Source organism: Protomyctophum bolini, assembly GCF_963924005.1.
Source record: "Protomyctophum bolini genome assembly, chromosome: 1".
NCBI lineage: Eukaryota > Metazoa > Chordata > Actinopteri > Myctophiformes > Myctophidae > Protomyctophum > Protomyctophum bolini.
The window spans coordinates 22,484,488-22,498,373 of record NC_137862.1 but is presented as its reverse complement, the minus strand read 5'-3'; the positions used below and the strand labels follow the sequence as shown (position 1 = coordinate 22,498,373).

At 44.3% G+C, this 13,886-nt stretch overlaps 1 protein-coding gene across 1 annotated transcript; it reads right to left on the bottom strand.

The window, feature by feature from the left end:
- Positions 1-7,584: 7,584 nt before the first annotated feature.
- On the bottom strand, positions 7,585-10,968 carry LOC308319700 (nuclear pore complex protein Nup133-like; the record flags this gene model as incomplete). Its single annotated transcript, XM_080769844.1, has 2 exons — positions 7,585-8,088; positions 8,191-10,968. The coding sequence occupies 2 exons, from the start codon at positions 10,966-10,968 to the stop codon at positions 7,585-7,587; spliced, it is 3,282 nt and encodes a 1,093-aa protein (XP_080625970.1).
- Positions 10,969-13,886: the final 2,918 nt, after the last annotated feature.

Below are 13,886 nucleotides of genomic sequence, written 5' to 3'. Positions count from 1 at the left end.
CCGCCGGCATGGAACAAGCTCCCACACCTTCGTCAGGCAGCCTCTGTAGACATTTTTAAAGCACAGCTCAAGACCCACTTCTACAACATTGCTTTTAATTGATCTTTTATTTTTTGTTATTCATGTCCTCACTGTATTGCATTACTGCTTGTTTTTTAATGTCGTTGCCTTGCTTTTCTTTTTTATTCTCCATTGTTCTGTAAAGCACTTTGAGCTGCATTTCATGTCATGAAAGGTGCTATACAAATAAAGTTTTATTATTATTATTATTGACAAAGTTCTTGAGGGTGAAGTATTGAGAGTTTATTGAGAAGATCCAGCAAAAAAACAACATACAGAGAGTGAGGAACAGGTCTCCTTGCCTATTCCAGCAGCCCCTCCGGGCGCAAGCCTCCTCAACCCTATTCTCAGACAGTCCTTATAGTCTTGTCTCAACAGAGATGCTATACTAAATGTTCATATAAGGATCTGTGCTAAAGATATGGGCGACACACAAATAAGTATACATTCACTGACAGCGTGGAGGAGTCAGGTCAGCTGATAGATTGACAGCTGCAGTTCAGTTAGAATGAGCACATTGGTGAGAATGCTTTGCTGACTATAGTCCCTCAATGAGACTGAATGGAAGGCAGAGAAATACACAATATTGCATTGGCATTCTAAAATATCCATTACAGGGTCCCCAGATCAAATATGATTAAAATCAAATATGAAAAGGTTGAGAACCGCTGACATAAAGCACTCAGCAGGACCAAGACACAGGCGGTTGAGGCAGCCTGTACTGTACTCCGTACAGTATGTGTGAAACGGTAACAAGCGAGCCGTTATCATCCAAGTTCCCCCAGGGAGGAGGCTGTTATCACCAGAGAACACCAAAGACCTTCTCCTTTTCATGCAAATGACCCTAAAAGGAGCCATTCTATCTTCTCTCTTAGCGGTGTAACTGTACTATGGTTTTCTTATGCCATGACTCTGCAGTCAGCCAGTGGGTCAGTCAGTCTCTGTGTGTGTGTGTGTGTGTGTGTGTGTGTGTGTGTGTGTGTGTGTGTGTGTGTGTGTGTGTGTGCACGTGCAAATGTACATGCGTCCAGAGCGAGTCTTGCAGACCACTGGACTGATCAGTGCTGGCATACTATGTACTGTATGCATACTGTCAGCAGGCCGACGTAATACCAGATTATTTTTCACAGATGTTTTATATTTTCTGAAGTATGTAACTTCATTTTGAGTCATACAGTACGTCACAAAGACATCATAGACAACTGACATCACAGTCTGGATCACATGGAAGTCCATTGATCTCATTACCACCGGATTTGGCACAAACATGGGGATGGAGCTACTATTATGCAACCAAAATGTGGAATTCTCTACTGTTCCCTCCTCCAAAACCACCAGAAAAGACCACCTGCAATTTGCAGCTGGACCTAAACGAGTCTTCTAGCTTGCCAAAATAAATGACCCCCGACTGTTGTTCTGTTCATATTATTTTATTGCTCCTTGATGAATTGAATACATAGGACCACAATGGAAACAAGCCCTCAGAGCTTTTTGTGTTATCCGTTTAGCCTTGTATAACTGTACCTCTGTACATTTTTCAAAGTGTAAATAAAGTAACCAATTAATCAATCAAGCATCGTGACACATTGTGAGCTTGTACATCAGCTATTTTCAAAAGGCTGAAAAGTATATACACTGTAGGGCTGAAGTGGTTAATGCATGTTTTGTAATGATAATCAAAATCTACAAAGTAACTTGTAACAAAAGTTTTAGAATATTTGCCTAGTGGAGTAGTAGAAGTAGAGAAGATTTACTCCAGTAAAGTAAAACATACCTCAACATTTATGAGTACAGCATTGAGTACATTCATTTACTTCACACCACTGGCACCTCTAGTTTGAAGCCATGGTTCTGCAGGGCTGCACTGTACTCTAACCTAAAACAGAGGAGTTAGGAGGTTGTTTTACTCACATGGCAGAGAGGGTCCAGGGTGTTTTTAGACTTCAGGCAGTGATCTGAGTCTAGCAAAGACACTTGTTTTCCCAACAGGCAGTCTGACATTACAGCTCCCTACTTGACAACCCTTTATACTCCACTTCTAAAGTTGCCATGGCACAGATGTCTGTGTGCGTGCGTGCGTGCGTGCATGTTTGAACACAGTTCACAGGCAAAGGGATAAAATAGAAGTCTGAGATCTCAGCTTCAATGGGGTCCGAGTCTCTCAACGGGGCTTTGGATGAATGGCTGTAAAACTGCACCACATTGTCGGTCAGACCTTTCTCTACTGAAAGGCCCCAAACAGCAACTGAGGGAATGGCGGCAGCAGCACACAAACGGCCTTGAAAACGGCCGTCATCCATCCACTCCCGGAGCGCCGAGCGAGCTGCACAAAGGCCTCGTTGACGTAACCGTCTGCCTGCCGACTGCTGACGCAGCAGCGAGTGCACAGAGCTCTGTCGCAAACTGGCAGAGTTGGAGCTCCACAACAAAAGGAAGAAAAAAGGGAGCCAAGCGCAATCCAAGGTGATCGCCATAGCTGATATGGTACCCTGATATGCACATCTCTGATTAGTATATGGCCATATATGGACACTGAAATAGATTAATAGACAGACTCGCGCTGCTCTCACCAGAAATATTAAAATAATGACAGCAAGTTTTTGATCGTGCAAAAACTAGTTGCGCAGGTTTGAACACAAAACCTCTCCAATTATCTAGTAATCGTAGGCCATTTCTATAATTTATTGACCTAGTCTTTTTCAACTTTATTTTAAAGATTTTCTAGACGTGTAGGCTACTCCATGCTCGAGTATTTTACTTATAAAGGAATATTCCAGTGTTTCCTTCTATCTCTTACTCTTACAAATACTTTTTGGGACTGGCTGAGAGCCAAGCTCATGCTTTGAGCATTAAATGTCAATTTTAACAGCATCAGAGGAACATCCCTGAACTGATTCAAATGCAGGGCCGGAGCCAGGCTTTTAGAAATAGTGAGGTCATAAGTCCCTCTTTGTGGGGTTCCGGTGCATGCCTGAAGTCAAGTAATATGTTGTCTCTGTCAGGTGGAAACTTCATACATACAAAACTGTTACTTTTCATGATTCAAATGATAAAATAGCAAAAGTGGAGGTCCAAAATGCGGCACAAGATACGTTTTTGTGTGACGCTGTAGTTTGATCAAGCAGGATGTTAATTTACTAACGCCCGACAGGTTTCTGCCTAACAGCAACGTTGTTTTTTAAAACAGTAAAACACCATCCAAAATTAAGGTTTGGGATTCATGGGAAGTGTAGTCAAACTACACATTGTTTTGTCTACTACAATGTGACTTATTTATATTGACGTTGCTCATATTTTATTTGACATTAATAAGTAAAACCCATTTCCTTTGTTTCTATTTCTCTATTCTTTAGCTCTGTCTGAGAGAGAGACTTTTTGAGGGGGCCTACTATGCCCAGCTGTCCGGCTTTGTGTGAACGCTGGCTTGTGATTGGCTGATCACCCCATAGCAATGATTTGATTGGCTGAGCAAAGTACACATTGAAGCTAAAAGTGATGAGAAATATGAGTGTGACTTTTACAATAACAACTAACAAGTCATTTTCTATGGGGACAAATTGTATAATAATCATAATATCCATAATAATAATATTCAAATAAATGTTATATTCGGGCCAATTTTTAAGACCTATATTCGAATGTATTCCTGAGGAATGTTAACAGCGCTACTACAGAGCTTTTGACCTATTTTTGTGTTTCTTTTTTTGTAAACCTGTGATGTTGAAATAAAGTTTAATCTGAAAGGTTGCTGCTAAATCCCCAGAAACAATACAGAGGACATCAAGGTGGCATTATTGGAACTGAAGCTATTCAAACTGAATAGGAATGAATGTGAATGAACCAAAGGCCTGACTACATTTTAAAGCCCTCATCATGGAGAGAGCAAATATGCTGGTCTGCTCGCAAATCACTCGGAGTGTTTTATGTCTTCTTTGTGTTGCCCTTCAAACTGGGAGGCTGGCAAGAGGAACAATGAGTCTCCTAGAGCAGCCAGGAGACAATGGAGCTGCACTATTCACGGCCCTAAACCCATTTAGACTGGGAGAGCCTAGATACAGTACGTCTTATACACTTCAGTCCGGGAAAGCATCCGTGTTATTTACGTTTTGTCTTCGAGACCCTCAATGTTGGTCCTGCACTCTCTTCCACTCACTGTTAGGAAACATACAGTACTGCACAGTGACAGACACATAAGATGCCTGTGTGTAATGGATTGGACTACATACAGACGTTTATTTTCATGGTGCAAACCCACCTCTTCAGACTCCATCATGGCCCGTAGCACTTGCCCTAGCCCCGACGACCTTACACTTACAGGCATATGCAAAGGCTCCATTTATGTAGACTTAGATAGCATTTTATGTAGACTTAAATAGCATTATATGTAGACATAGCACTATAGTATATGTATAGTTTCATTATATAGATATTCATTCCACTGTTACGTTCTTAGCTTACGTATGATTCATGATAACTACTTTTCTATATATATGATGTATTGCCATGCTTTTTGTTCTTGGTTAATGTAAATCGCTCTGGATTAAGAGCGTCTGCTAAATGCCTAAATTGTAAATTGTATAGCAACATGCAAGTGTTAAGTTGTTAGACTTCTCTTTTTACATAATATTCATAATTGGCTCGCAGGGCAAACTCAAAAGAGGGCTTGGATTTCAAACTTGCCAGCTCATCCAAATCTAAGAGGTCTTTGATATCTGGAAGATAGGTCTGTAGAGATACACCTTCTTGAATGAGGTTGAGGAGGATCTTGCTGGCATACTATGTACTGTATGCATACTGTCAGCAGGCCGACGTAATACCAGATTATTTTTCACAGATGTTTTATATTTTCTGAAGTATGTAACTTCATTTTGAGTCATACAGTACGTCACAAAGACATCATAGACAACTGACATCACAGTCTGGATCACATGGAAGTCCATTGATCTCATTACCACCGGATTTGGCACAAACATGGGGATGGAGCTACTATTATGCAACCAAAATGTGGAATTCTCTACTGTTCCCTCCTCCAAAACCACCAGAAAAGACCACCTGCAATTTGCAGCTGGACCTAAACGAGTCTTCTAGCTTGCCAAAATAAATGACCCCCGACTGTTGTTCTGTTCATATTATTTTATTGCTCCTTGATGAATTGAATACATAGGACCACAATGGAAACAAGCCCTCAGAGCTTTTTGTGTTATCCGTTTAGCCTTGTATAACTGTACCTCTGTACATTTTTCAAAGTGTAAATAAAGTAACCAATTAATCAATCAAGCATCGTGACACATTGTGAGCTTGTACATCAGCTATTTTCAAAAGGCTGAAAAGTATATACACTGTAGGGCTGAAGTGGTTAATGCATGTTTTGTAATGATAATCAAAATCTACAAAGTAACTTGTAACAAAAGTTTTAGAATATTTGCCTAGTGGAGTAGTAGAAGTAGAGAAGATTTACTCCAGTAAAGTAAAACATACCTCAACATTTATGAGTACAGCATTGAGTACATTCATTTACTTCACACCACTGGCACCTCTAGTTTGAAGCCATGGTTCTGCAGGGCTGCACTGTATTCTAACCTAAAACAGAGGAGTTAGGAGGTTGTTTTACTCACATGGCAGAGAGGTTATTTTAAAGATTTTCTAGACGTGTAGGCTACTCCATGCTCGAGTATTTTACTTATAAAGGAATATTCCAGTGTTTCCTTCTATCTCTTACTCTTACAAATACTTTTTGGGACTGGCTGAGAGCCAAGCTCATGCTTTGAGCATTAAATGTCAATTTTAACAGCATCAGAGGAACATCCCTGAACTGATTCAAATGCAGGGCCGGAGCCAGGCTTTTAGAAATAGTGAGGTCATAAGTCCCTCTTTGTGGGGTTCCGGTGCATGCCTGAAGTCAAGTAATATGTTGTCTCTGTCAGGTGGAAACTTCATACATACAAAACTGTTACTTTTCATGATTCAAATGATAAAATAGCAAAAGTGGAGGTCCAAAATGCGGCACAAGATACGTTTTTGTGTGACGCTGTAGTTTGATCAAGCAGGATGTTAATTTACTAACGCCCGACAGGTTTCTGCCTAACAGCAACGTTGTTTTTTAAAACAGTAAAACACCATCCAAAATTAAGGTTTGGGATTCATGGGAAGTGTAGTCAAACTACACATTGTTTTGTCTACTACAATGTGACTTATTTATATTGACGTTGCTCATATTTTATTTGACATTAATAAGTAAAACCCATTTCCTTTGTTTCTATTTCTCTATTCTTTAGCTCTGTCTGAGAGAGAGACTTTTTGAGGGGGCCTACTATGCCCAGCTGTCCGGCTTTGTGTGAACGCTGGCTTGTGATTGGCTGATCACCCCATAGCAATGATTTGATTGGCTGAGCAAAGTACACATTGAAGCTAAAAGTGATGAGAAATATGAGTGTGACTTTTACAATAACAACTAACAAGTCATTTTCTATGGGGACAAATTGTATAATAATCATAATATCCATAATAATAATATTCAAATAAATGTTATATTCGGGCCAATTTTTAAGACCTATATTCGAATGTATTCCTGAGGAATGTTAACAGCGCTACTACAGAGCTTTTGACCTATTTTTGTGTTTCTTTTTTTGTAAACCTGTGATGTTGAAATAAAGTTTAATCTGAAAGGTTGCTGCTAAATCCCCAGAAACAATACAGAGGACATCAAGGTGGCATTATTGGAACTGAAGCTATTCAAACTGAATAGGAATGAATGTGAATGAACCAAAGGCCTGACTACATTTTAAAGCCCTCATCATGGAGAGAGCAAATATGCTGGTCTGCTCGCAAATCACTCGGAGTGTTTTATGTCTTCTTTGTGTTGCCCTTCAAACTGGGAGGCTGGCAAGAGGAACAATGAGTCTCCTAGAGCAGCCAGGAGACAATGGAGCTGCACTATTCACGGCCCTAAACCCATTTAGACTGGGAGAGCCTAGATACAGTACGTCTTATACACTTCAGTCCGGGAAAGCATCCGTGTTATTTACGTTTTGTCTTCGAGACCCTCAATGTTGGTCCTGCACTCTCTTCCACTCACTGTTAGGAAACATACAGTACTGCACAGTGACAGACACATAAGATGCCTGTGTGTAATGGATTGGACTACATACAGACGTTTATTTTCATGGTGCAAACCCACCTCTTCAGACTCCATCATGGCCCGTAGCACTTGCCCTAGCCCCGACGACCTTACACTTACAGGCATATGCAAAGGCTCCATTTATGTAGACTTAGATAGCATTTTATGTAGACTTAAATAGCATTATATGTAGACATAGCACTATAGTATATGTATAGTTTCATTATATAGATATTCATTCCACTGTTACGTTCTTAGCTTACGTATGATTCATGATAACTACTTTTCTATATATATGATGTATTGCCATGCTTTTTGTTCTTGGTTAATGTAAATCGCTCTGGATTAAGAGCGTCTGCTAAATGCCTAAATTGTAAATTGTATAGCAACATGCAAGTGTTAAGTTGTTAGACTTCTCTTTTTACATAATATTCATAATTGGCTCGCAGGGCAAACTCAAAAGAGGGCTTGGATTTCAAACTTGCCAGCTCATCCAAATCTAAGAGGTCTTTGATATCTGGAAGATAGGTCTGTAGAGATACACCTTCTTGAATGAGGTTGAGGAGGATCTTGACAAAAACAGTGTCTGTGGCTGCGTCCAGTGGGTTATCTGTGCCGTCAGCAGAAGACCAGTTGTCTTTCGCGAGGGCCTTGCCAAAGATATGGCATTTGAGAGTGTTGAGGTCCACACCATCCTCCTCATCAACGTATTTAAGCAGATCCAGGGCCTTTTTGAAGTCGTGTTCGTCGGCTTGCCTGTTGTCATCACAAATGTAGAGTCTGATGAGGTTGTGAGCAGTGAGCACAGGCATGTCATCGGGATTCATCTGCCTCTCCTCCAGCAGCTGTTTGGGCAGAGCTTTCTGGTGTAGAAGGACACGTTCCTGCACCAGGATGTCATCAACTTGTTTCTGCACGAGGATGTCATGAACTTGTTTCTGCACCAGGATGTCATCAACTTGTTTCTGCACCAGGATGTCATCAACTTGTTTCTGCACTGCATCCTTTGGCACATCAGAAGCATCCTTTGGCACGTCAGAAGCCAGAGCAGACAGTTTGCTGAGGGCCAAGAGGGTCTTTTTCCTGACAAAGCTCGTCTCTGCCCTGGCTTGGTCGTACAGTGTTCTGTGAGCACTCTGGAAGTCTTGGATGTGGACGTGATGCAGCCAGCTGAGATGTTGATGGGCTTGCAGGAACCTGGCTAGCTGCTGGTTCTGGGCACTGGGTTGGGACAACAACTTGCACCTCTTCCCCTTCTCCATGTACCACTGGAACAGGAAGTCTGCAAAGTTCTGCTCAGCAAACGTTGTCACGTAGCTCTGCAGACGGCTCTGGTCGTCTGTCTGTTCACATAGCTCAACCAGGGTGTCGAAGTCACTGTATTTCTCAGCCAAGGCTGCCACCCATTGGTACTGACACAGTTTCAGTAGTTGGGCCAACAGCTCGGAGCGGCGCTGACTGTATTCCATCTCCAGGCTGTTGTAGCGTTCCTGCTGGGAGTGCGGCAGAGAGCTTAGCTGGGAAACGTACCCACCGAAGTAGACATCCAACAATGCACACAGCTGCCGACATAGCACGCTGCGCAGCTCAGGGTCAGCAACGGGGTAGACCGAGCTCAAGATGAGCTTGTGCTGGCGGGAGATGATGCCGCGCACACCTCTCACACCTCCAGTGGCTGTCCATGGAATGTACTCTGGCTCAGTGGCAGCATTCCTACCAGGTCTGTATATGGAGGTCTTGGACTCTCTGTACTGACACGCAGCCTGAAGCATGTCCTTTATGACGTTATTGACGTTGACCACCACCTCATTTTTTAAAGTTTTCTCCTCCTCCTCCAGAAGACACTCCAACACAGAGGAGATCTGGGACACCTCTCTGAAGAAGACATCTGCGGGCGTGAGGCCGGGAGGCACGACGGAATTGTTCTTCTGCAGAGCACTCAGGATGGCTCGGTTGAGCAGCTCGGCATGCTTGGTGTGGTGGTTCCTCAGAACCACGGCCGCCTGCAGCTTCTCGCCATGTTCACACAAGAGCATGCACGTGGCCATGTGTACACCACGCACCGCTACCTGGCTCAGACGATCCAGGAGACCCACCTGGAGCAGGAAGTCCATGAAGCAGTCATGGGCCTTCATCTTGTCCTCCAGTTGGTGGATGATGATGAGGGAGGTGAGCTGGTGGAAGTCTGAGGCGCTCTGATCGGGTACAGACTCTGCCCAGCGGGGGTCAGAGGCTGGGTAGGCGTCCACAAGGTCCAGGCTGATGCGGGAGACCACACTGTCTAGCTCATCCTCCGCCTCTACAGGGAACAGCTCGTCTGTCAAAGTCTGGGCCCCCACCACGTCCTTACGACAGAACTGCAGGAACGCCACTTTGAGAAACCTGGTTTTGTTTCCAGGAGTATCCATGGATGAAGCCTTAAATGAATGAATAGCCTCTGGTGTGGCAACCAGGGAGGATGGTTCAGCAGCTAGGGAGGAGCACAACGAGTCTTCCATGGTCCCAGGCAGCACAGAGGCACTCTCCCTGGATAACACAGCAACAAGGCCACTGTTCTTAGAGAAAAAGACAGGCAGGTTGGCACAGCAGCCCCCTCCACACACGCCAACGATTTTCAGTCCTTCCCCGCTGGCACCGGCGGAGCAGGCAAACACTAGCTCCTCGTTGTACAGGAAGGCAGTGGGGGCGGAGGCACGTGGCAGCACTAGCCTCGTAGCACGGAGGGCCTCCTCATCCAGGAAGGGAGGGTTGTGCTCGGTGACCGCCACTGAGCAGTCAGAGATGGTGGCCCCATTATCCTTCAGGGTGACCAGGCAGTGGTGTGCCAGGGGAGGCGTGTCCGAGTGACGCCATGCTGCTGCCAACAACACCAGCCGGCCAGCCTGGCTCAGCTTCACATCGAGGTATGCAACATTCATCTCATAGGCGCTCACCGATCCCCAAAGTGCGTCTGCGATGGGCTTGTTGGCTCGGCCGGTATCCCAGCTGAAAATCAGTCGCTCAGAGTTCTCGTCCACCTCCCACTTACTGAGTGTGGAGCCGGTCAGTGTGTAGAGGCAACCCGACTCCCCCGCCCACAGCGCGCTCTGGAGGACCGGAGGCCGCACGCCAAACAGATGGGACACACAACTTCTCATGCCGGACAGCAGCCCCCCGTGACCCTGCTTCAGAGCTCTGTACTGGAGCCTCCCAGAGGAGTCCACACTCACTCTCAGGAGCTGGCCCGAGTAAGAGCACACAATGAAATCTCCAACTTTTACAGCGACAACAAAGTTGCAGAGTTCTCCCATGTCAAAGGCAGTGTCGGTGTATCTTCCCGGATGGGCCAGGCTGGGCCAGAATCTAGCCACTCCTTCCGCTACCACTGCCAGGACGGAGACGGCCTGGGCTGGGGCCGTCTCCAGAGGCCTGGGTGAGACTATGGCGATGTGGTCTGCAGTGCCGCTGTTGGGGAGCTGCAGATCCTTACACACAGCAGTCTGGCATATCTTCCAGATGATCACTCTCCCTCCACACACCAGCCAGGCCCAGCCACTCTCTTCCACTTTAACCGAGATCTGCTCATCAGTGCCAGCCACCGTGCACACCTCCTTGACTTTGACGGGTAGCAAAGACTGTCGCACGTCAAGGAGAACAGACTCTGTGGGAGTGGACGTGGCGGCTGAATAAGTCCTGCTGCCCGGGGAGAAGAGCGGATCAAATGGGGCGATGACGATCTCTCTACCGGTCATATCAGACGTCTGTGTGCGGCCCGAGCCGGTCAAGGTTCCACCAACATATGGGGTGAACATTCTCTACAAAGATTTAATAAGTGAAACTACAGAACCGTCTGGATAAAAGTCCAACACAAAACATGAAGATTTGGGGAACCCACTAATGGCACTGTCTTTCCATGTTCAGTTTGCAGAGAAGCATTGCAGCCTTCTATATGTAGCATATGCACAGTTATTCAGTGAGTCACCGGGGTGCCTCCAATTCTATCTTTTAAAAGGTAACTTGTATGTCCACATCTGGACAGTGGGGTGCATAATGCCCACATATGGACATGACTGACGTCACAGCATTGGTGTCGATTAAATCGGCGTTGTTAGGCAACGGTTTCATTTCTGGTCTGTGTAATGTCAGACCAGAGGGCGATCAGAGAGAGACAGACAGAGGGGGACTTCAAATCAATATCACAACTATTTCAAACATGTTTCCTCGAGTATGATTAATGAACGATTATTATTGTATTATGTATGTATGTATGTATGTATGTATGTATGTATGTATGTATGTATATAACGGGTCTAAAGGATTTAGAACAGCAGTTGTAATAGACATTAGTTAGTAGCAGTACATTTCTTGTTTAAATCTAGATCGGTTATTGTATGATGAAGTATAATACCGGGTTCAAGTGGTTAATCAGACTAATGTGGGGTATACGGTATATATATATGAAAAACAGATGATTTTTTTTCGTTTTACTATTTTGAAATGGCAGATCTACAAGCTCACAATGTATCACATCGCAAATTCCATACTGTATGTCGACACAAGTACAGTATGTACCGTAAGACAGAATAGACATTGGTTGTAAAAAGGATTGTGTGCAACCATGCGACCTATAGTTGCTTTTTGTGGCTCATTTCCATAGACACATCTGCCTGTTTCTCTCACAAACTCTGGCAACACTGGCCTGCACGCAAAAAAACACATGTGTGACATTAGAATGAGAAGGCTCTCTGAGCTGGATTCTGTCAGCCAGAGCACCAGGTTTTAGCGTATACCACAAGAAGAATGAGAAGGCTCTCTGAGCTGGATTCTGTCAGCCAGAGCACCAGGTTTTAGCGTATACCACAAAAAGAATGAGAAGGCTCTCTGAGCTGGATTCTGTCAGCCAGAGCACCAGGTTTTAGCGTATACCACAAGAAAAATGAGAAGGCTCTCTGAGCTGGATTCTGTCAGCCAGAGCACCAGGTTTTAGCGTATACCACAAAAAGAATGAGAAGGCTCTCTGAGCTGGATTCTGTCAGCCAGAGCACCAGGTTTTAGCGTATACCACAAGAAGAATGAGAAGGCTCTCTGAGCTGGATTCTGTCAGCCAGAGCACCAGGTTTTAGCGTATACCACAAGATGAATGAGAAGGCTCTCTGAGCTGGATTCTGTCAGCCAGAGCACCAGGTTTTAGCGTATACCACAAAAAGAAAGGCCACATGATTTGTGTTGCATTGCCTCAAGGGATGCTCAATGTGTAATGTAAACACAGGGCAAAGTTATAGCCTACTATATGCCTTCAAAACAAAAACACATCATATTATGTTTTCCGCCAATTCTAAAACAATAAAAGAGCATTCAATTCAAAGCTCCATGTCTGAATTGATCCAACAACATACTCCTGAACTGAACGGTCTCCGTTCCCTGCAGCAGATGATGTATGTAGAGCAATGCACACAGGCCCAGATTGGATTAGAAGCCGCCATCCTTCCCCCCTGACCTTCCCCCCTCTCCCATCCCACCGCGCTATTGAATTAGCCTGGCGCTCACTAGAGGGACCAGCTGAAAGCTAACCATGTTAACGAGATGCTATCTCCACTGAACCATTTCGGCTCCTGCGTCCCCACTTCTGTTTTTGCCATTGTTTATGTGATGAACACAGGAAGCGCATTCAAGGGCCCGCCACGTGCGCGGAAGCCTGGGGCGCACCCCCACTCATAGCTCAAGTGTTCCGCATTCACTTCCACAAATAACTAAGTGAGCGTTGCAACGACCACACAAGTGGGGGCCATCCACTTTGCTGCCTGACAGCCACAACAAACCTCCATCAAGTGTTTTTTAATTGCCGTTATTGATTTAAAAGACAAAGACAGTTTGAATGTGAACACATATCCATTGTGAGGCAAACCTGATAGGTATACAACGTTGATTGGATTAGGCGAAGCCATTTCCTGCGGTTGAACTGCAGTTTGCAAGAGGAAACTCTACAGTACACACACAACTGTGTTTTCAGCTGTCAATTGACAGCGCAATCAGCTGCCAGATTTTTGCGAGAGAAACAAGCGACCAAGTCTATGAAAACAAGCCCAAAAGAAGTGACCAGAGATCACAGGGTCCCCAACAAAAAAAAATATATATAGCATCATATATATATATATATTTTTACACATAATGTACAGTAGCAGGCAGGAATACATTTTAACTACAAACACATCTTGTTCTATGGGGGGAGGGTTCCAGGCACAAATACTACATATTAGTATTAGTAATTTAGGGGGGAGAGGGAGAGAGAGAGAGAGAGAGAGAGAGAGAGAGAGAGAGAGAGATAGAGAGAGAGAGAGAGAGAGAGAGAGAGAGAGAGAGAGAGAGCACAACCACCAGACAGAAAACAAACGGGACTACACCAAATTAGAAGAAAAAAATAAAGCTACCAAAAACGATCTCTCCGTTTAGCTCTAAACAGAGAATACACAGTAGCAGAATACTTTAGCACTGTAACTGATGCAAAACTAAGGAAAGCATTAAAGGAGAATTCCATGCTAGAAGGCCTTCTTACCTTTATTTGTAGTTGTTACGTCTCCACCAAAGAGGTCCAGGTGTTATTTTGTGCAAAACTGCATTATTGGCTATTTCCCCTAATATAAGCCCTCTATACTATTTACATTATGCATTCAATGCAATTCAATTCAATTCAGTGAGGGCTTGTGGTAGGGGAAATAGCCAATAATGCACT